The sequence below is a fragment of the Streptopelia decaocto genome, assembly GCF_964273445.1.
Source record: "Streptopelia decaocto genome assembly, chromosome: 1".
Lineage (NCBI taxonomy): Eukaryota > Metazoa > Chordata > Aves > Columbiformes > Columbidae > Streptopelia > Streptopelia decaocto.
Genome location: NC_138663.1, coordinates 107,906,326 through 107,930,887, shown reverse-complemented (window position 1 = coordinate 107,930,887; position 24,562 = coordinate 107,906,326). Strand labels below are relative to the sequence as shown.

General features: G+C 39.2%; 1 protein-coding gene across 1 annotated transcript in view; it reads right to left on the bottom strand.

Annotated features, from left to right (window-relative positions):
- Positions 1-23,370, bottom strand: part of PDK3 (pyruvate dehydrogenase kinase 3) — a 58,934-nt gene extending 35,564 nt beyond the window's left edge. The window contains exons 1-2 of the mRNA XM_082076121.1: positions 23,087-23,370; positions 3,751-3,892 (exon numbers count right to left, since the gene is read on the bottom strand). Coding sequence (XP_081932247.1) covers positions 3,751-3,892; positions 23,087-23,192 — 248 coding nt within the window. The 5' untranslated portion in view covers positions 23,193-23,370. The remainder of the gene's footprint in view (positions 1-3,750; positions 3,893-23,086) is intronic.
- Between the last annotated feature and the right edge of the window lie 1,192 nt (positions 23,371-24,562).

Here is a 24,562-nt window from a genome sequence, read left to right as displayed (position 1 = left end):
CAAGCACCCTTTAGCCCTGTTCTTTTGTTCATTACTACCACAGGTAGATTGATTTCTTTTTAGTCTGCCAAATGCAATAATTCGAGAACGGTAGATTTCATACATTATATCACTGTAAATGCGCATATGTCAACTCCAGATTATTTTTTTCAGCTCATGCAAGATACCTTTGCTTTTTTCCCTATGTGTACTTCACAAAGATTTTCCGTTAGAACCTCTTTAACACCAAAGCACTGAAAAGATAAAACATATCTCCATGGTAACACAACCTTGTTAGCATAATCTGAATGTAAAAAATAAGAGGAAAAATAATTATTCATCCCCAAGCTGTATTTATTTCTCCAATGGGTCTTTCCAAGGAGATAAACAGAAATTTGTAGTCTTTTTCAGGGAAAAGTACTAGAAAAAAGTAAAGAAATTTGGTCAGACTTAATTAAAATGTGAATTTTAGATATGACTGAGTAGCATATTGTGCAAACCTCACACTTCAGATACTTTACAAGCCCTGACCTTATGCAATGTAAGGTTTTATTGTAACTATTTTCCCTTATCACACAACATTAGCGATGATATCCTTTATTATGCAATTCTGCCACATGTTCAATATCCTACTTACAGTGCACTTTAGCTAGAGAGTGCCCTCTCAAAGCTGAGCTAAAAAAGGCCACTTCTTTTGAACAACGCACTTGCTCACTAATTTTGAAAAATTGAAAATAAGTTGCTGAACCCTAGCACACTGATTGTTGATCTGTCTGTTATTTAGAATTGCCGTAGTTCACAGCTAGAACACATTAACTGTGTTATTCTTTTCATTCACTTTATTCCTTCCCTTGCTACTCCATGCAAAACATACACATAAACCAAGTTATAAACCTGAACTGGGACAGAGCTAGTGTTTTACCTTTGCACAGTCCGAAATGCGAAACTTTGTGGTTTTTTTTGTTCACAATTCACTCTGTAGGTTATGCCAGTTTTATTCAGAAAAGCACAGCTGAGCAGCACAAAGGAAGGACAGCTGTCTTGCATGTCCTTATTGCGGTACACATCAAGCTAAGGAACCCAGAAAGGAAGGAGAACAAACAAAATGCACCTTTCCTGAGAGCAATCAAGCAATCAGTTGTAAAACCTGCCAGGCAGCGCAGCACAGTCAAGGAGGGGAGCGCGGGGTGCCGGAAACAAAGTGCCTGCAGCGTGAGCATGAAGACAGATTAGAAAATGGAGAGCAGAACAGGGCTTGCCTGCCCCGGGGAGAAAATTCTCAGAAGTGACAAGATGAGGTTGCTTCCCAAGGGACCTATAAGGGACTGGGAAATTCATGCAATCCAGAATCTCACTGCTTGGCTGGACAGAGAACCGACAGGAAAGGATCTATGCTGTACAGTAGGCAGCATTAATTTGTTTTCCTACTCCACCAAACCAAAGTTCAATTTATTCATAGAGCCACCTTACTCCTAATTTAAAAGTTTAATAAAACCAACTTTAAAGATTAGGAGCTTCCTGTAATTTTTTGCATGCTGACATTAACAAATAGACCGGGTCCTCAAATTTTAAAACTTCAGCTAATTTTGAATATCACTAAAAGCACATAAAAACATAGGCTTCTATGACAATGTGGTAGAATAAATAAATGAAAAATGCTGGTGATCACAAAAATTACTGAAAAATCAGCAAATAAACAGTTTAAGGTGAATAATGCATTCAATTATGTCTTTGGCCACTTGTGGTAAATGGATGTTAAAGTTTTTGTTTGCATATTAATAAATTGTCAAGCTTCCACAGTCTACAGCATAGTAGCAGCAAGGATCACAAAATCTGATCCAAAGAAAAATTTCCTGAAGCATCAAACAAGTGCATCAAGAAGAGGTTTCTTCATTTTACAAGTTCACAAAACAGCTGAACAGCTAAATTGATATTTATTTTTCTAACACATAAAATTCAGAAATCTCTCGATATATCTAAACTTCAGGTTAAGAAATTATTAATATGTTTCAAAACCTGCTATCAGTACAGCTGCACAACACTCGAGGTCATTCACACTGAAGTTAATAAAACTTTTGTCTTGGAAGCTAACTGATATATTAAATTTTGTCCAAGGTTCATCATGAGTCTATCACTAGGATGTATAATCTACTGGCAAAAGTTTAAAAAAGCAATGAAAAAAACGCAAAACAGAAAAATAAGAAATAAACTCTTTAAAGTCCATATCTATAATCAGGAAAACAACACACTACTGTTACTTTTATAACTTCTGACATCGGATCACAAAAATACTCATACATAAACTCAGTGAAGATATCCCTTCCAACAAAAACTGTTAGTTAACTGAGGAACAACATTAGAAGGACACTACAACAAACATTTTCATTTCAAACTTCTGTCTCTGGGCTGGATGTACACTTGAACTTCTTCATCATGTTAAAGTCCCATATTGTGGTCCATTTAACAGAAAGCTAACAGTCGACAGCTGTGATAGTGCAAATCACATTATCACATAAAACATGCAATTTGGACAACTATTTTACAGGCATTATATATTCCAATACACTCAAGACTGATAGTCTTTCTTTAAACTGGTAGTATCTGCTGTAGTCATAAATGTATTCCATGAGTTCTTAAACCTAAGTAACAATTCTGAAGGGGGCATCTATTCTAAGCCCCCATTCAGTTCCTTGCCAGAAGTGATCCAAATGTTGCTTGACTATGTATTAGTAGGGCAGAAGCATATGCCACAGAACATATATTTGGACTAGAAGAATTATGCCACAAAGTCACTAAAGAAAAGTTATTCCATATTTTTCATTCACCTATCTGTCTACATTTCTCTAAAGACAGCTTCAAGTCATCTAGATTAGAAAAGCCTAAATGGCCTGCATATTATCACCTCTTTCCTATTAGGCTTATAAGAGCTTCTGGCGATACCAGACAGACGACAGAAGCCTTCAAAGCTTGCAAGCTGCCGCTTAACCACAAAGTAATCGTCATTGTGTGGCTCCACAGCATTTTTATTTCAAGCACGTAATCACTACATTCAAAGTGGTCATCAAGACTGCTAGTGTTACCTATCATGGACAATATCACATATCCTAATTTATATTTTTTAAGTCTGAAGCTTGATAAATATGAGACCAAACGCAGCAGTCAATGTACAGGCTCTTGGCTCAAGAGCTATGACTGAACTTAATAGAAGCCTACAACATTAGCTGCTGTTACAGTTGGATCAACTATTATTCGCAATAAGTCTGTTGGACACTGCAAAGATATTTTTACATAAATTGTTTCGATTAAGTATTTGCAGCTAGAGAGGCAATAAATATCCCATGAACAACAATTTTTTAGACTTTAATACATACAAGGCAGTTGTCTCCAAACCTTACTGAACATGTAAGTAGGCTAGAAATTAATTACTGTGGAAAATATGTCAGGACTTTGAATCACAAACAGTAAGGAATATTTTAAAAGCTCACTCTTGGAAGTTATTGACTGATTCTAACTATCTGGGAGACAACAGTATGCTTCTACTAATTTACAAGACTAACTTCAAAATTCTTATACCTAAGATCAATAACAGAATATTTACTTAACATTAGACAGAAGAAAATTAAACTGTTTGACAAGAAAAACTCATTATAAAGAATTCAAGACAGAAACCAGATTTCAGCTCAAGACAATTCAAGCTGAGCTGCAAGTAAAGCAACACGAAGTGTTAGTTTTACATTAATTTTTCAATCCACTTTTTTTTTGTAAACTTACCAACTCTGTACTAGTCCAACTGAAGGCCTGTTAAGTAAGTTATCAGGCAACAAATTGACTTCTCTCATGGTGTTAGCTAGTCGCACAGGAAGTTCTTTTCGCAGAAACATGTATGAAGTCTTCTCACATGCATTGTCACGACCTGTTTGTAGGGAAAAAAAATGACCATTGCAGCAGACCAAATTTTAGACTTCCTATTGCTTAAAAAAAACTCCAAACTTGTGAAAATAAAACCAGTTTTAAAATAATTTATTTCACTCGCCACCTTCACTTCCATCTCGTTCTGAAGGCAGGTATTATGCTTTTACCTTCTAGAGCTTAACCCCCTTTATCTGACATTCTTCTTTTCACATCATCTCATCCTCTCTCCTATAAACAAAAATCTCTTGCCCTATAAATAAAAATCAAATACCAAAGATTTGATATTAGCTGGAAATAAGGTTCCAAAATACTAGCCTTTATGACTCTTCTACAAAAGTGAGCTTTCAAAAAGTGTGTGCTGCACACATAACCAAGGCTAAGAAGTGAAAAAAAAGGGGCAAACCAGAATGGCAACAGCTGACTGATGTTTCACATCACAAGCTCTTCAAACCTACTAAGTACTTAAACATTTCAGCAGCACCAGGAACGAGCAGCAAAGGTCATCATCCCTCCTATGACTAGCCCACAAAATGCTCACTTGTCACCTGGAAGGAAAGTGCAGTGCTTGTCAACACATTCCGATTTGGAACAGCTGCAGCTGGGATTATCTTGGACTTCCACTTCTAAAACAGGGGGGCAAGAAGTCAGAAAGCAAATGAAAGGGATCCAGCAAAAACCCAATATTTTGCTGTGGACATAGTTGGAACAGTAATAATTCTCTGGTGCTACACTACACAAACCAGAAGACAAACATGACAAACAACATTCTTAAGCTAAACTAATTACTGGAGATAACCTATAAAATTCAACTACAAATACTTGAAAGGATAAGAAGTTAAGTCTCTTTCCCGAGTAATTCAGATAGGAGATCAAACATGACTTCACATACTTTTCTGTATTTTGCAGTGTTTCACAGGTGGGGAACTCCCCACCATAACTAATTTCTAAAGAGTCCAGGTAAATTAAAAGGAAAAAAAAAAAAAAAAATCCATATTTTACTTGTAATGGTCAGTATCCTACTTTAATCTAGAAATACAGCAAATGTCTTTTGTGATGATAACCAGTACAATAGCCTGCAAAATTTGTGAGTGAAGGCATAATACAAATTATGTACAAGCAAACGAGAAAGTGTTAAAAGCACTACTAGGCACACAATCACTGAGATTTGCAATTTGAAAGACTCGAGTATAATGCAACCAAGCACAATCAAGGTGATACTTTTAAAGACAGTCCCATTATAATCAGCTGAACAGCAGAGTTTTCACCTTTTTTGCATAGGTAACATGCATTGATGGATTAGTTTCCAAATGGTAACACAAGCTTGGGGGAATATGCAGGAAGGATTATGTTTCCCTTTTTTCTTGCTCATTTAGGTATCATCAATCAGCAGATCATTACATTCTATTAGTGTCAGCAATTCTATTCTTTTTCTTCCAGCAAACATTTGGACCTATTTTACTTAACTGCATTTTCACATCTTCAATTACACTAACAGACATCCTGTCAAAATTAGACAAAGAAAACAAGACATTACACGGTTGTTTTCTGTGAAGCACAGAAATTATTTCAGAGTTCAGTCCTCCAATGAAGTTAGATACCAATTCACCTACAATAGAGGACAGACACTTGTTTGTTCACAAGTCACTGTATCTAGTAGGTATTTTGGAAGGCTATGGCTAGACAGGAAGAAAGACACTCCAACTAGTGCACCTTACACCCTCTGAGCTGGAGAAACCTTCAGGAACAAAGAGAATGACTGTTTCTTCCTAAGAGCAACTGAGAGCAAGTGTAGTTATTTGACCCTTTCCTTAAGTATGCAAATAATCTCTAGAATTAATTACACTTCATAAAAACTCATTCTGCCCAACTTGATAATCTATGTTTAATGCAGGCAGAACAGCCAAAAAAGGACATTCTAGTGAACAGTATCCATTTTATTTCATATATATACATTTATTAATATATACTCAGAAACACACAAAGCAAATAGACCCCTCTAAAAGCACGCATTTAAAAAATTGAAAACGGAAACATTAGAAGATTCACTCAAAGCAAAACACTTCTTATCCAGAAAGTCAATGAGAAAGCAAAGTAAGACATCACATGATACATGGGGTTCATAATCTTATACACTCCATCAATATTTATTTCCCCATACAGCAATACTTTATTTTGGTTGAACAATAATTCAGGTCTGTTGCTTTAAGTGGAAAAAATGTGCAGACCAAATTCTTAAGTCAGGCACTGAAACAGGTTTCCTTCAATGAGGAGTATCACACTAAGGCAATATACAGAACAAGCCACACAGCATACTACCTCCTTGCTATAGGTCTACTCTGCTGCAGGGAACAAAGCAGCCCTGTACTGCTCTTCAAGGTAGAAAATAACCCTACAAAATAGTTCTGTTTTCTAAGGGACTAGATTTTAATTCAGGCTCCAGACGCTAGATTATCTTCAAATTTTTACTTTTATTAATGAAATTATTATTTCAAGCTGATTAAGGAACTCCCAGATCACACCTATGGTGCTTACAACTTAACCCAGAATTTCACCAAAGAGGATGAATAAAAAGCACATGTGGAATAACCTACTCTGCTCAACACTGGCAAATTACCTCTGTTTTTGAGCATCTTCTAAAACAGTAGATGGACCAAGCAGAAACACAGATGACCACAACAGTTAAAACAGTCTGTGACAAAGGAGTTGATGAATCAGACTGGATTTACCCAAGAAGAGATAAAGAATACAGCAACACTCCTCAGAGCCTTACAGTTCGCTACAGAGGAAGAAGCAGTAACCTATAGTCCATCAAGGACCAAACAAGTAGCAGACCCAAACTGCACAATATTCAAGTAATAATTTGTTAGAAACTTCCTGATGGTAAACACTGTAAAAGATAGCAGCCTGCTCTGATTATTTGCCACCTCTTCCACTAGTTAAGTCAGACATCTGTCCAAATCTAGCAGACTCAGTCTCTGAACTGGAGATTAGACTGAACACTGCCCAACATTCTTTATAGCCCTAATTTTCCCATGACCTCTTGTGAAGAAGAAGGTGATCACCAACCACCTGCAAAAAGAAACAGTGCAATTTTGCACAGGGACAGAAACAAGCAAAAAGTGAGAACTCTGACGCAAGGCAGAATTAGTAAAAACGCAACACAGATGGCGTAAATCAAGTTAGACAATAGAAGTTACTTTGACAGGAAAATTGCAATAAGAAGCAAGATATTTGTGAAGGAAGTAATCTTCAAATTATTTCAAACCATTACTACTGCATGCATACCTAGCGTAAAAACTGAAAGAAATGTCAAGCACCACCACAGCAGATGTTTAAAAACATTTTAAAAAAAGAGGTAAAGAGAGGTTCTCCTCCCCTCTACTCTGCCCTGGTGAGGTCGCATCTGGAATACTGAGTCCATTTCTGGGCTTCCCAGTTTAAGAAGGACATGGAATTACTGGAGGGAGTCCAGCAGCAGGCTACAAAAATGATGAGGGGCGTAGAGCATCTTTCTTACGAGGAGAGACTGAGAAAGCTGGGTCTGCTCAGCCTGGGGAAGGCTGAGAGGGGATCTTATCAATGTTTATAAATATCTCAAGGGTGGGTGTCAAGAGGATGGGACCAGACTCTTTTTAGTCATGCCCAGCGGAAGAATGAGGGGCAACGGGTACAAACTGAAGCACAGGAGGTTTCCTCTGAATATGAAGAGAAACTTCTTTACTTCGATGGTACCAGAGTACTGGAACAGGCTGCCCAGAGAGGGTGTGGAGTCTCCTCTAGAGACATTCAAAACCTGCCTGGACACATTCCTGTGCAATCTGCTCTGGTGAACCTGCTTTAGCAGGTGGGTTGGACTAGATAATCTCCAGAGGTCCCTTCCAACCCCAACCATTCTGTGATTCTGTAATAAATGCTGTACCATCTGCAGTTTTCTGAGCAAACTTCTCTGTCTGGGCTAGTCAGTCACCCTATACAAAAGTCATATAGAAAAGCATACTCATGGCCTCCTCTCTGCCACCTTCAAATGTTCAGTCCAAAACTAGTACCAAAGAGAGACTGTGATAGCAATCTTGAGAGTTTTTTGTTCAAGGGCAATATAACAGACTGACAACATATACAACCTTCAACATATTGAAAAGAAGATACATTAGTCAAACAAGGATCTAAGCAGTGATCTCCCAGACTTTACACCAAACTAAGGTCAGTGAAGAATATTCTATGGACAACCTTCCACACAACAACCTTACAGATGATTGAAAGAAGCCAGGGTTTGTAACCATACAGGCTGAATGGTAGATACACAAACTTTGCTGCATTTGGAATAGTCACCATCCACAAGGGAGAGAGTGTCTCAGTGATGGTGGATTTGCTTATGGAGTGAAGTATTGCACATCTGAAGAACTGTTTTGACTGTACTTGTTCAAGTTTAAGTTGAGAATACAAATAAACTTATTTAAATAACCCAGTAAAAGATTAAGTTTTTATTAAAAGTTCACCCAGAAGTTGGCATTTAGTATCAAAATCAATTTTCTTAGATGTGATAAGGTGTTAGACATTTCGACTAAAAATAAATCATACCATTTATTCAATTGGACAGGTATCAGAGGGGGAGAAAAAAAAAGTATAAGAAAACATACATAAAACATGATCCAGAAGTTTCAAGGTAACACAGGTCACAAAAGCAGGTTTGAGTGTATCAGGTCTTCTAAATGCAACACCATCAGATGGGAAAAGATTAAAAGTGGAATGTTTCAAGGTTATACATCAGTATTATCACTGGAGGACCTCCAATCTAAAGGAAATTCAGGAAGCAGAGTTCTACTTTCAGACAGTTTTCTCTAGTAATCTATTTTCCCCCTCTCTGGGATTCAACTCTTCTCTGAACTTTTACTCATCTCTTTCTTGTTTTCCTCTTTCACCTTTTACCCTATAGTGCTAAGAAATGGAAAACAAAGGTAACATTGACAACAAGGCCCACTCAGGCTCTAGGATCATATCCCTGTAGCATGTAAGAGGAGAAAAAAAAAAAAAATTCAACTGGAAGGAATAAACATTCATCACAGTGCTCCCCCTGAACCAGTATCTTTTCAGTTCCTTCTGTTGCAATGATGCAACTAGACAACCGTTACAAAGCTGGACCTAGAGAAAAAACTTTTGTTCTGTGTCCTGCAACAAGCATCACAATGTAGTGGCTGTTCACACACATGCAGCAGACCCTGATTCAATTCTGGCCAATTCTACAAATTGCCAGAGCAATACTACACTGTCCAAGAATCAGAGTACAAAACGATTAGTTCCAGACAGAAGGCTGTACACAAACATCAATTTTCCTGCAGATGAGAGGAAAAAACTCCACATGAGAACGTGAACTCTCGTTCCTCCAGAACATTATCAAACGCTCTTAGTTTAGCTGCCAGATTCTCACTTTCATGAAGTATCCATTTGAGAACAGATGACAGTAGTAGTCCTTCATCAGTGACAATCAAAGTCACCTGCATCAAAAGCCTAATATGGCTGTCCCATCCCCAGCACGTACGGTACTGTCAGAGTCGCATCATAAAAGCATCAGTAGTTACTGAGTATTTAAACTTAACCATCAGAAAAGACGGGACAAAAAAGTGCTCCTTTTAGCCTTTTCACTGCACCCAGAGGTCTAGTTCTCTGCATTAACTACATATCTAACACAGAGCTGAGACATTAGATACCACATTACTTTAAGATGCAAAAGCAGCAAAATCCCACCTGCTGTATGTCTGAGAGGAGGGACTCCATGAAGAATCCATAAAAACAACATGAGAAGCCTTACACCTCCTATCCCTCTGAAACTATTATTGATTTTATCTAGGGCAAAATAAAGGAAGACAGAAAGGCAGGAATGATCAACCGTATCTGCTCTCTTCTCTGGAACTTCCAAAATACTTTTTAGCTCCAACAGGCAAACAAAACAAAAAATGAAGCAGAGTGACAGGACAAATCTTCAAAAGAACACATAAAAAGATCAAGGCATCAGAGCAGACTGACTAAAGGCTAAAACTTAATAACTTGCTGCCAAAGCTAAGAAAACAGAACTAAAGAAGGATCAATTAATTCCACTGATTCTACACTACTTCAGGAGCATGGGATATATATTAAAAGGCAAACAAGCTATGCTTGCAGAGCCCAAATAAATGCAGCCACAAAAACAAACACCACCACAACACGCACAGAAAAAATAATTAAAAAAACACCACAAAACAAACAAAAAAGCACAACCAAAAAACAACAACAACAAAAACAATCACACCACACACCAATACAAAACCAAAACAACCCCCAAAGCATTCCTATTCCCCAACAGAAATAAAGACATTTTCAGCATACTCTCTAGCTATTTATCTCGCCAATCACTAAAAACACCATTCCCACAAAAAGCATACAGTGCTTGTTTGTTTGGTAAAATACATGACTTTGAAAAACCCAATGAAGATGACGAAGCAAAGGGAAAAAGAACACACACAACATTAACTGGAGATGCTGACTCTTGCTGACCCTCACTCTGTACCACAGGCTGCCTCCAAGAAAGCCATATATTGAAATTGGATTCCCTTTTCTGACATACCACGTTGTGCTACAGGAAAGCACCCACTGCCTGTACAGCTGTTCCAACACAGGTAGCCAGCAGATGGCCAAACTTAAGGATCCAGCCTAGACCAGCCTGTTTTTACAGAGCTCAGACCTAAGCTTCAGCCCAAGTTCCTTTACTGCTCTCTGAGGCTACTTCCACCAACAGCTACAACTATTTCATTCAAGTGGCCTTTTTTAAGGACATGCTTTCACTTGGCACATATGATTAGCACATTAAGAGACTGGAGAAACTGAAGTTTCAAAAAAATAAAACTTGGAGAATTAAGGACAGGAAAATATTTTTAGATCTTACTCAACTTTAATAAATATATCACTTCCATGAAGTCTGAACAATTAAGTTTTGTTAAATAGCTACTGCCAGAAAAACAGCTAAAGCCAAAGGAATTAGTCTGCAAGTAAGCTTTCCCACCTAACTTGTTTCTGTTCTTCAGCCCAATTCCCATTACTAGTTGTACCTCTGCAGTCCAAGGGAAAGCACACTGATAGAGGTGCTCAGGTCTTCTCTACCTAAATTATTTATGCTCATAGATGAGAATTTAGGTAATGCTGTACAACCATTGATTTCCACTTTGTGCTATTTCATTGCTAAGTGCAATCCAAACTAGGAAGCTCACATGCCAGTTAGCTTTCCAGTTACACTTTCTAACACTCATGTGACACAGCATATGGATAAATTACCAGAGCTGAAGTAAGTACAGAAATAGTTGAGCTTAATAAACCATTTCTGATTTATGCAATTGAACTGACAACAGATTCAAGTGTTCTTTGACTGTCAAGCCAACTACAGCACTTTCTATCCCAAAGGAAAATTTCAGGATACCATTCTAGAATCTATTAGCCTATTGTCACGGAGGCACCTCCAAGTCAGTTTCAGGCAGACAACAAGTTCCAAAATAGTCTTTAATCTAGCCGGAAAAGTGCAGCCAATAAACCAACTAAAACCAGGGTTTATACAATTATTTAGCACTTCAATAATATAAAATACAGGTTCGGATATCAGTTGAGGAGATTACTGGGGTACAGCAAAATAAGAATAATGAGGATCCACAGCATGCATGCACACACAAGAAACAAAAGCAGAGCCCTCTGACTCCAGGGTACCCACAAGAAACAATCACTCGCCTGGGTTAGGCAAGGATTCACGCTTGCCTTGTTAGGAGAGGACTCATTCAAGGATATATCCAGTAGATAACTACTCACTCAAACAAGGAGGTGGGGCGCTCTCAATCCCAGAAAGTCTCCTTAGATGGCATCCTAGTCTAAGGAGAGGGCTTCTTAGACAGACTCGCTGCTCCAGGAAGACCACTCCAAGGGGGCCTTCGGCATGAGCCCCATTTTATAGTCTTGTCAGATCTGGCTGTGGGCATTACAACATAGTCCAGAAGCTTTGCAGCTACTCTGGGCACCTCCTCTGCTAATGACCCTGTCAATTGACTCAGGGTCTCGTTAAGGACCCTGTCAATTGATCAAGGGTCCCACTCCTCCTGCCCCACCAGCTGGTGGAGGTGAAGTCACCCTGTCCCGGGGTTGCAGCGAAGGAACTTGGGCTGAAGCTCAGGTCTCACTGGTGAGATAAATACCTAGAGATCATGCTGAAAATGTCCTTATTTCTGTTGGGGAATAGGAATGCTTTGGGAGTTTGGGTTGTTTTGGTTTTGTATTGGTGTGTACGTGGAGACAGGCACAGTGGAGCACAAAAGGTGCTAAAAGAGCCATCCACTGCCCCATTGAAGGCTCCACATCTCAGGGGGATGTGCAACTGCCACACCTATACTGTGTTGTCTAAATTACCAGTCCAAGTCCTATTCACAATCACAGGTCTAGACTTCAACTTAAGAAGTTCAAAATTAAGTAAGAACAACTACAATTTGTATACAGAAAAATAGATACTTATTTCAAAAATCTCTGAAAGAGTCAACTTGTTTATGTCTTACACATCTTAATTACTATGGCCATATAGGTGATTAACACTGGTGCCAAAAGAAAGTTAACATTTTCATGTAAATGCAGGTTAAGGGCAAAATGTCAGATAGCTGTCATTAACACAACTGGACAGCTCAACATGGATGAAATCATTACATTTATTATTATATTAGCTGTATACTAATGTAATAATAATGATATATAATTTGCGAACTGCAGTAGACCTGTTTCAAGTAAATGGTCCTCCAAATGAAACTGTGCTGGAAAGCAGCTTAACTTACTACTGAACCGGAACAGATAAACAGAAGGAATTAACAGATGCACACAACACCGCAGATCTATCGAAGTCTTAGTCAAACTGCCATAATTAATTTTAACTCTTAAAGACACAGCCTTCCTGTCACAGAAAATACTCAAGGGAATGTACATGTTTCTCTCTCAAGAGCAATGGGTTATCAGATATTCACTTGTGAAAGCTGTAAACCAGTGCCATGTATTATATAGTACAACCCAACTTAAAATAAGAGCATAAATTTTTAAAATAAGCTTCCCCGCTCTAAAACTAATGTTCAACTGCCTACCACTCAGTTCTATTAATAATGAAATAACTTTCTGAGCATTTTAAAGCATTTGCCAAGAAAGCACAGTAATAAAAAGGATCAATAAAGTTTAATGCAGAGGCACTCAAGCAATTACCCACAGTCTGTATTATTTTTTAGACACAGGCCCAAAGTCATCTTTCCCTAGGGAATTTGAGTAGGTTGAAAGTCAGATGAATCATTTTATAGCAGCTAAGCTTTGTCTTGCTCGTATCACAAGCACTCCCCATAGCACGCGACAGGCAAAGAGCCAAAATGCTCTTGAGAGAAACCATGGCCCAGATCAGGTTCCTGATCCTAGAACTATTCAAGTCAACCCAAAGACTCCCTCCCTAACCAAGCACAAGCAGCCTCTTAAAAACAAACAAACAAACAAAAAAATAGTGTCTCTTCAGCCTCCACCAGCTCCTTTTCTACAAACACTAAGACCTAAGCAGGGAAAAGTCCAAGAGCAGGAAAGGGGTGTGCACACTGTGCAGCACATTAGTCCTGGCCCACATGGCAAAAGGGCTCTACAGCTTTCAAACAGGAGATCCTGGACAAAAGACATTTAGTGTTTTGTTCTGGTCAGACTCAAGATTTTAAACCAAAGTTAACTTTTTTCTTCTAAATGTAGATGAGGCTTAAAACAGCAAGCCAAAGAAACCTGTTTGTTGCTCTCTGATCAGATTCTGTTACAGTAAACTGACCAGAAAAGACTGAATTTTGCCCCTCTGACTTTATTATTACCTTTTCCTCTCATAAAGGGTGAAGTTCTATTTCATATTGAAGGTTATAACTAAATATTCTGATTTTTTAAACACTTTCCCTAGCTCTCACAGGTTTGACAACTTCCTTGCTGACCTTTATGGAAAACTTCTGTAATTCCCACTAACTGTTCCAGCCAAGTACAAATCTCTACTTTATCCTTTAGTCTCTGTCAATGTGCCAAAGGGAAACATATTCCAGATCTCCGGTATAAATAAAATTAATGTTTATGAGCAAAAACTCACACAGGTAATACCAATTACATACAAATACTGTCAGTACCACATGGTCCAGTTTCCCCTTCAGACTCAGTGAGGTGAAATGTATTAGACTGTTAAACATCTTGTTACAAAATGCTTTTGATGATTAACAAACCACATTGCAAAAAGGATTAGAGGATTCCTCTATGCCACTGCTACTTGCCAAGGTTCAAATGTATTTGTTCAGTCTACAAAATCTTTAAGAAAACAATAAACAAGGACCAAATCAAAGAAGTAGCCATTAAAATGTAAATTATTTTTCTATCAAAAAGTCATGTTGTAACTTCTTAACTTTACCTCTTTCTCCATTTACACAGTCTTAAACCTGATTCTGAAAAATATCAACTAAAATTTGCACATGCATTATTTTAAGGAGTTAAGTCAGTTAAAGTATTTATAATACTCTGTTACTTATTTTATATTGAGTACAAACTTATGTGCCAGTTTTTATATACACACACACACACATATACACACATACACACACACACTCGGTCTCCCACAACAGCCATGACCACCATGACTGGCTGGGCATTGCTCTGCCTGTGGGAGGTGGCAAGTGACTGCCTTTGCACCACTGGTTTCTCTTCCTCTTTCCTTCCTTATTAAACTGGCTTTATCTTGATCCATGAGTCATCTCGCTTATGCCCTCCCTGTTCTCTTGCCCCCATGCCAGCAGGGAGTGGAAGGAGGGGAAAAAGTACCTGTGTGGGTGCTCAGCTGCTGGACAAGGTCAACCCACCAGAATGCTGGACATCTATTATGTAGCAATCTCATCTTAAAGTTATTCCTTTTTTTTTTTCCTTGGTGGTGTTTGTCTGTTTTAAATTACCAATTTCACACAAACTGTGCCAAAACTTGACAAAAAGCCAGTACAGTATCTACTGCTACTGCATTAGCAAACATCAAATTAACCTGGAAATCCAACTGCATCAACACAATTTATTCTTTCTTTACCACCCTATTATCTCTTGGTGCTTACCTATGCATTACTTCATTCTTAGCTCTACCATTTTCTCAGCTACTTCAGTCAACCTGACTTACTCTAATGTCCTCCTCTTCCTTTTCTTTAACAGTCAAATGGCATATTTTTCCCACTTCCACAGCCCTGGGGCCATTACCATCAGTTATTTCCACGAAGCCCATAAGCAACAGCTGTGCTGCAACAGGCCATTCACATTTGCAGAAGAAATTGGTCAGCTACTCACAAAACAATATTGGCTTAGTTCTGCTGGCACCCACTAAACTAAGAGGATCTAGACGTATTTCAGCTTATCTAAAATTTGTATTTGGGACCAGTGAGAGTTGGGATTTCCTATAAGTTTCGGGGAACTATTTATCTTTTTCTGAAGATCAAAGCAAAGATGAATTCAACAGTCTTTATCGTTACGTACTTATTTTAATCAAGTAAACACTGTGCTTCAGCATTCTCCCCAATTACTATAAATTATCTTAGCACCTTTGTCTCTGCTTTTCTATCCCCTGACTTTTCACCTTAGCTGTTATTTGTACCTGAACCTGAAATATAGGTCCTTGCTTCCAGTTTTCCCATTATTCCTTTTTAACAAACAGTATTTCTGGAATTCCTACCACTGCTCTACCACACTCTTATTTTTGCCTGCATCAGAGTTTCTCCAGAAACTTACAGATCATCTTAAAATCCTTATATCTTAGGAGAGACTCTGCCTATCTATTTCCTTAGCCCGTAAATGTTACACTACTTTAAAATCACTACCTGTCATTTCTTCCATTCCTGAGGGGAAGGAATGCTATCAATTCATGATCATTTTCATCAAAATTTAATTATGTCTCAGATTTTCAAGCACCTCCTCATCAGTTCAAATCTAGACTAAAGCAGGCACTTCAATAATTTCTACCAGTTTCTGGAAGAAAAAGGTGTCCCAAACATTCTTAAATCTTCAAGAACTATAAATCCTACCTTTTTGTCCTTCCAGAAAGGAGTTTTGCCAAGCCCTCAATTTCTGTCAAGCTGTATTCTCTATCACTTCTGTTACTTGCTAAAAAAACAAACAAACAAAAACACCCACACCAACTAGCACTGTTTACTGCTTTGTGCAGATTAGGTGTTCTTGTCCTCTTTCTTTCACCAAAAGGCCATCTGACCATCTGTTTCAATGCCATATGGGCTTCAGCAAGAAAATGTAGGAGTGTGCACAGATGTATGTATACAGCATAACATCATCTCCTTTTTCTGATTACCTGAAGGCAGAGGATTGCAACGGTACCTTTGGACAGTCCAAAGACAACAAGAATTCAGACTACATTTTTTTCTGTTATTTAGGGAAGCAAAACACAATCAACTCCATCAGTTGGAGGATGTTCACTTGCAGACTGTAAGTCTGTGCTTACAAACAAGAAGTAGCCAGTCAAATCACTGAAGGCAGAATTTCCAACGTCTAGGCATCGTAAGAGCCAAAAATTAAAAAAATCTACTGCCTTATGTCAATCATCCACAGCAATTTATGGAATTTGTACTATAACTACACTAAAATACTGAATTCAGAATCTCTGAAGTCTCAATTACTCATAGAAATGAAGTGTTCCTTTATCACATAATCAAAATAGTTAAAAAACTAAACGAAAGCTAAAATTTTTCTTGAGATGTTTGCAGAACTGCACTAGTAACATAAAATTTGAAAACAAACCTTTTTTTAAAAAAGAAAAAGGTGAGTATCAAACAAGCACATTTAATTCCTGCAACAACCTCCAAAAGTGACTGATACAGATAATTCTGTAAATGAAATGCACCATTATCTGATATGATATAAAGGTAGTTGTGTGTGAGTACTATCATATCACAGTTCAATAGTGGCTACGAAACAAAGTTATCTAACCACAATGACTCTTCCAGACCTTCACAACAATCAATATTAGGCCCTATAAAAACCTTCTGTATTATATATAGCATTGGAATATCACTGCCTGCCAGAGACTGGCAGAGTTGTAAATAGTAACAAGTTATAAATAAGTTACATCTAACAAAGCCTTCTAGCTACTTGCTGTGCTACAGCCCATTCAAACAAAACCCTTTTTAATATTAGGAAATGCAAACTTTATCCATGCTCAGATCTAGAGAATGAAGGACTGAATACAGAATAGCAATAACCCCCAAATAATTCAAGACCAAAAGCAGACACACAATCCAGCTTGCACATCCAGCTTTTACTGTGACAAGAACATAGCCTTGCAAGGTAAAAACAAAACAGCAGTAAAATTATTCTATTCCAGTGTTAGGCAAAACTCATATTTGGATTCTATTTAAAGCTCTAACAGATATATTTGAAGAATAATATTGAAAATCCTGGAAAAGCCAAACAAAATAATTTCATTTTTTTTTCCTTAAGGCTTGAAATAACTCATTTAACAAATGTGTTTACCTTTACCAAATCTAGACAAATTACTCCACCACAATGTACGAATACCTCATAATGCAAAAATTCCAGGCACCAAAGGATCCCAGCCTACCAATGAAAGCTACAACAAAATTGCTAGTTGAAAGCTGAAGCCAGTCAGGTGAAAATAAGCAACAGTAATGTTTGACTAGCATTCATCTTTCTGATCCAATTCAGTGGATAGAATACCAATGGTTAACATCCATGTTAAATGCATCTTCAAAAAAAGTTTCCTCTTAAATCAAACATAAGGCTTTAAGGTCAATGCACAGATAGCAGCATTAAAAACACACAGCTGCAGGCAATAAATGGGAGGTAATTATGTAGTAGTATCTTTTAGCCCTAAACTTTGTGAATGTCTTTGATACAGTCTCTCCACCAACACTGCATTAAAAACAAACAAACATAACTTCTAATATCTTTTCATATTAAAAAATAAAATCTTCTAACAGTCATCTTCCATCAGAAGATTAATAATCATGTTTAGAAACATAAGGCTGCTTTCAATCTCTGCTTACCTACCCCCACATCTTATTGTTCAATTTGTGTCTGCTAGCTACCGTTTCAATGCCAGGTTTTCAGTTCCAGCCCTGATACATGCCTGCTGCCAACAAGACAACATGCAGTGTGCACACTCTTGCAGAAACCTGATCTAATACTGCACATACAACTGACAGCAATGCCAATACCTCGTTTATTCTTTACGTCAGTTTTGGAAGAGGTCGACAAATTTCCCCAAGATAGATAAGCTTCATAGGTACAACATAAATTAAACAATTTCATACTAAAAATTACATTTAAAAATGGGGCGGATCCATTGCTCATGTTTTCCTTCAGATATGCCCCATGACACAAGATTTCCAAACTGGATGCACTCACTGTAATTATCTGCTGCATGCTCAGCTGTTCACAGTACAGTAAAATTACTAAATTACAACCTTTGTGATATTTTTCAATGCCAGCAGCTGTAGCAGTTGCCACAGATATTTTTATTATAACCTGCAAAATCAGGATCTACCAAGCCACATTCCACAACAAGAATTGACTATGATCCACTGTCTTCTATCTTAGGTATACACACAACTTTTTCGTCCAAACTTACTAGTAACTATATGGTACATGAATGCTAACATATGACAAACAAGGAAGGGTGCCATTTTGTTAAGTTTTACCTACATATGCAAAGAGCTAAACAAAAGCAAAGTTTAACCCCAGTGGTACAAAATTAATCCACATTTCGTTTAAGACTTAAAACAGAGAAGGCTAGAATATAGCTAAGTACAACTGGCCAAGATAGCTTTAGAAGTAGACAAGCTGCAAAAGCACATGGCACATGTTTTAGATGAAACCAACCTCAGACTCACAAAAGCCTTAGGCGCTTCATCAGCTTAAAAGTAGTAATGCAAGTATTAGATGAGTATAATATACTGGCATACATTCACAATATAGCACTAGCACAACTTCAAATGACTTTTCTTGTGTGATCAAAGCATTACATAATGCATATTTCACACGTCTTTATTTGTGCTTAATTATTTTATATGTAACCTTTTTAGTAGAACAATTCCTTTCATGAAACATTCATTAATATCTTTACTGTCAACTGAGGTACCCCAACATGACCCAAAACAAGTATTATTAGTTGCATGGAGCTCACTAGCTCAGGCATTAGCATGGCTGTAAGGGTTTTGCCCTTATCAACCCAGCCTGTAGCACAGGCAGAATGAGCTCAAATCTCCTTTGTGTCTTTTTTTAAATGCTAGGATACTCCCAGACATAGAAACTCTACTTTACTGAAGCAGACCTGTCTGACTGATGGGTTATTTACTTTCCCCAGGCATACATGACTGATGAGTTACCTATCTATGTGGCTGACAATGAAGATTATTGGGTATTTTGGATTAACCTGTCATCCTCTAAGGCCCACCTTACACAGCTGAAGCAAATCTAAATTGAGATACTGTATCAAAGCTGACAAAAAAGATAGATCTCCAGTAGGGGCATTTTTTTCCCAAACAGTCTAGGCCCAAAAGCGTACAAAGATTCTTGTACCTCAATGTTAAACTATACCTCTACTTACAAGTTTATTTCAGAAAAGACATTTTAGTAGTTATAGTAGACTGGGTCATTTAGGAATGCCCACACTTGGAAATCTACCAAAATAACTTCCACAGCTGAATCCAGTCAGTTGGTTTTGGTTTGTTTTCCAGACCAGAATAATTATGGAGGCCTGGATAAACCTAAAATGACATTCTAACATTAAACAAGGTCAAAACTTATTTATATTAAAACACACTTTGGGAAGGTCATTCTTTTGCAACGGAATGAGATTGCACAAGAATCTTGGGACCTGCACTTCGTAAGAAAGCAATTGAATGAACAGTATTCAAGAAGAATGTACAAACAGCACAGACAATCTGAGTACTCATACTTTGTGACACAGAGGCCCCAAGCCCATGACACAGTAACCTCTTACACAGTTGTGGCAGTTACAAAGATAGTTGCAAGCTCAACATAAAGTATAATAAATCACATACAACAGAATATGGTACGTAGACACAAACAGGCCTCAGCTATAAAAGCCAACAGAGAATCACTGCTTCGAGTATTGCTTTCTGTTTTGTTTCACAGGTTTTTAGTACTAGTGAGTTGGCTTAAACAGCCAAATTGTCTTTTATAGTGGTTTAATTAACTGAGTTACCTGAGAAAGTTTCAAAGTAAACATCAATAATTTAGATAATTGGAAAGGAATAGAGACTCTACAGCCCCACTATGCACACAACTGTATTCCATACAACCCACACTGTTATTCAGTAATTTTAAAATGTGTAAGCTGTATGTCAGTATACATTGCCATCACTGTGTCTAAAGAGACTCTTCAGCCCACAAGAAATATAGTTTCCCTCCCTGTTCTCGTCAGGATTTTGCAAAATTTAGAAGTCAGTTTAGTCTAAACCAATGAAATCAATATAAATAAAAGACAATATAAAGACAATATTCTAGTTTCACTATTGTCAGAAATTAAAAAAAAAAACCCACACCTTTCTCCAATAAATTTGAATTACAGTTAATGCAAATTCCTCCTTTACACACACACACACACACATATATATGTACAACAAACACACATCAGACAACAAAATCACAGACTGCCATTTCCTTTGGGCTTATTCTTCCTTAACATTTGTCAAAAATTTAGTCCTGTTTTTGTAACACAAGCACTACACTTACATAGCTCAACAGAAGTGTCACTTCTTTTTAAGTGAGACATTAGATAGCCTCTGAAGCCAATTACAAAGTGGCATCTTCTCATCAAATATTCAGCCTAGGTAAACACAACTGAACTGTACCTTTAGTATCGCACTTCTTATGCTTAGCACATTCTGTCTCTTCAATACTTGTGTCCTGTGCCACCAGCAAATTATTTTTTCAGTAATTCAGGTATAAGTAACATAGCTCCCTGATAAAATGTTTATTGTCCAGGCCTCCCACGCCTCCAGTAGTAAAATTCTTGCACCAATATCTTATGTTTTGTTGCCAATTTCTCCTCTAGGCCTCTGAAGTCTCCAACGGAACTTGAAATTACCCAAAGCCATCAACACCTAGGATCACACAAGTAACTACATTGTTTTTAATCTACTTGATTAAATTGCAGGAATCTTCCTACTCAGGGTTTCCTAAGAAAACAGAGGCACTGAAATGGAAGTAGTAAGTGGAGATACTAAGTGGCCCACAAGACTTATTAAGATCAAGCTGATAGTTTTAACAAGACTGATGCAACATAAGACCTCTAATCTTAGATACTGTTGGTGATCTTCAAAGCCTAAACTGTGGGCATTTTTTTCTTCAGAGGTTTTAAGTGTCAAAGACTACATAGTTTCCCGTCAGACTTAAGATATGAACACACTTAAATACATAGCCTGCACGCACACAAGATTCCATAGACACATACAGTGACAACATACTGGAGAACATCCAAAGCACAGGGCTGGCCAGGCTGTAACATACCGTTCTTCCATTTCCACTAACGTAAACCATGCTTAAAACCATAAGAGTACTCCTTCCTGGAGAAACATTAGATGCTTTTCAAACCATAAAATAATACAGATACTACAAGGTTAATAATAAGCATTACTAAAAGTCTGACCCACAGGAGATGTCCAAAAGTAATCAGTAATGCATGGACAATGCAGAAGAGTAGAAATCCTTACCAAAAAGCAAAGATCTGCCTGAACAACAACTAAAGGCTGAAATCTTCACACCTCCCTAGTCACGAATGAAAAGCCTCATGAACACTAATAACTCCCCAGCAAAAATTTACAAACTCAACTTTCAAACAATGGTGAAATGATTTGTTTATTGCCAGGCCTAAAATAAAGACAGTTTAAGTTTTAAGCCATTGCTCTTGTCAGTACAGAAAGACATAGCATAAGGAGCACAACTACCAGAGTAGGGGAACCACAGCAGCAAAGGAAAGGCTGGGGAAGTGAGAACAGACTCATGTGAGCAGCGACCAGGGAAGAAAAGCCTGGGTTCTAGTCAGGTTCTCATTTTAATGTCACATGGGATAAGGTGTAATGTTTTTTTCAAAATGGTAGAAAACCCTGTCTCACTGAGATACAGTCACAAGCTCTTTGTGTTTATAGCATTCTTCCACTAGTACCACTGCCATAAATCTGCAACTGCTTCCACTTTTAATCACCTTCTGGCTTAACACGACTGGCCCATTTTTCTTCTTCTACCTTTAGTATAATACTAGAATGAAGGAACACTATTAAGCTTGACTGTGTTATACACAGCCTTTATATTTACCAGCAACATTGACAGGATAATAAAATCCAAACAACTGCTGTGTCAGAGAACAGGAGCTCTGATACTGATATAAGAAGTTTATTGTTATCTAGACCAAAATGTCAGTTTTCTAATAGGAACGGAAGTAATTCCTGGGTTTCAGTCCAGTGCTCCTGAAAAGAAAGTGCTATTTATTCATCAACAACACTTTCTAAAGTGCATGAATTTTCCATAACAGGTCTCCTACACAAGTACTACCAGAGCTCACACCTGAGGTTTAACTAAGCCAACCTCTGCATGGCACATTAAAAACTTCACATTCAAGACCAGTAACTTACTCTCTCCTTCAGTCGCTAAGCTCACAAATTTCACAGTCAGAAACCCTTATTTGGACCCACTTTCCCACGGAGCTTGCAGTCTAGGAACAACGCGAGGAGAGCCCGGCACCTCGCCTCCGGAGGCCGGGGCGGCCCAGCAGAGCAGCGGCGCTGGTTACCGCCGGCTGCCGCCTACCACGCACTAGTCGCCGCAGGGCCCCGCCTGGCACGCAGCCGGCACACGACGGCCTCCACCAGCCTGCGGGGCCTCCCAGCGCAGGGGAGCCGCGGCCAGGCCGCCCTCCCCCTCCCCGCAGCAGCGCGCACGGCCCGGCCGCCGGCACGGCGCCCCCCGGGCTCCCCAGGCCGCACACAGGGGCAGGCCCCACCGTGCAGATGCTCGGCTCGGAGCCGAGGCCTAGGCAGCCAGCCTCCGCCACCGCTCCTCCCGCCGCTCCTACGCGGCGGGAGAGCCGGGGTGACCGCCACCCCCACCCCGCTCCCGCGGCCCTGTCACTCACCGAAGTCGAGGAACTGCTTGATGGAGAGGGGCGAAGGAGAGAAGCGGGAGTAGTACTCGATCTGCTTGGGGATGGGGCTCTTCAGCAGCGCCCCGCACAGCCGCATGGCGCGGCCCGCCCGGCTCCTTCTCCGCTGCTCTCCCCTCCCCGGCAGCGGCACTAAGGCGCTGGGGGCGCAGCGGGGGAGGTACCCGCTCTCATGCCAGGGGAGAGGGAGGGAGCGAGCTACCACCCCGGCCCGGCGGCGCCCGTCTCCCTCTGCAGCCCGGCCCGGCGGGAGGGGCCAGCGGAGGGATCCGCCCCTCTACTGCCCGTCCCGCACGGCTGCGGCTGGAACGCTGCCGCGACGTCGTGTGCGTCCGCCAGCGTTTCCGAACGTCCGGGGCGCACTGGGGCGCAGGCGTGTCGCCGCCAGGGGCGGCTGGCGGGGGGGGCAGCGACCTCTCGGCGGGTAGCGGGGGGGGCTGGGGACTTGTCCCCAAACGGTGTCCCGGAGTCCCCTCGGCACAGCCCGTTTCTGCCGTGTGACGTTCGTTCAGCTGCAGGCGTTGATAGCGTGTTCAGAATCGATCTGCTGCAGTTGAGTTAATGTCTCGGGGCGCGAGGCCGGCAGAAGAAGGGCTTTCGTTTTACGCAACAAAGCGAGTTTTAAGTGATGGAGAGAACAAGGTTTCAAGGTGGAAGACTCCACCATATCATGACATGGGGCCTGCTCTGGAAGGGGCCCTACTAAATCTCTTAAAACCCTGTACTCCCTGTGAAGACATTTCATGCCCAGGGCCTGGCAAGTGTCATTTCTTAATAATGATTTCTTGATAAGTCCTTTTTTTTTTTTAATCTGAGAAAGCATCAGAATGCACTTAAATTAATTTTGATGGGTAAAATCAAAAGTGAAGCCCAGTATTTGAGAGCTCAAATGTAGCGCGTAGTGAAACCACTGTTCATTTTTTCCTGCTTTGCTACGATGCAGTTTAGGTACATTTATAACAAATGCATCTGATTACAAGTAACCCATCACAAATTCCTTTATTTTTTCTTCAATGAGTTCAATATAAACCAGCACATACAAGATAATATCACTCCAATTTTATAACTGACTCACAAAAGAAACAGGTACTCTTCTCTACTGAGAGTCTCTCTCCATCCTTCCTATTGTGATTGTCCTTGCAGACTTTGAGATTGAGGAATCCTGACCTGATGTACAAAATAACTTCTAATAGCTGGAAAACATTTTAAAATCACTTCTATTGCAGGTTATAGAAATGACCATCTTGAAGAGGCATGCCATGTAATCAAGGCTGACAAAACATCTGTAATTCTGAAGCTTTTTTAGAAGTCGAGGAAAAGTGTTTTAGAACTTTTGTTATATACTCTTCAGGATTTGATCCTGATTTATCTATAGCATAACTCTGAAATGAGTTGCAGAATTCTCTGGCAGAAAACAATATCATTTTGTGTTAAAGATAGAACAATATT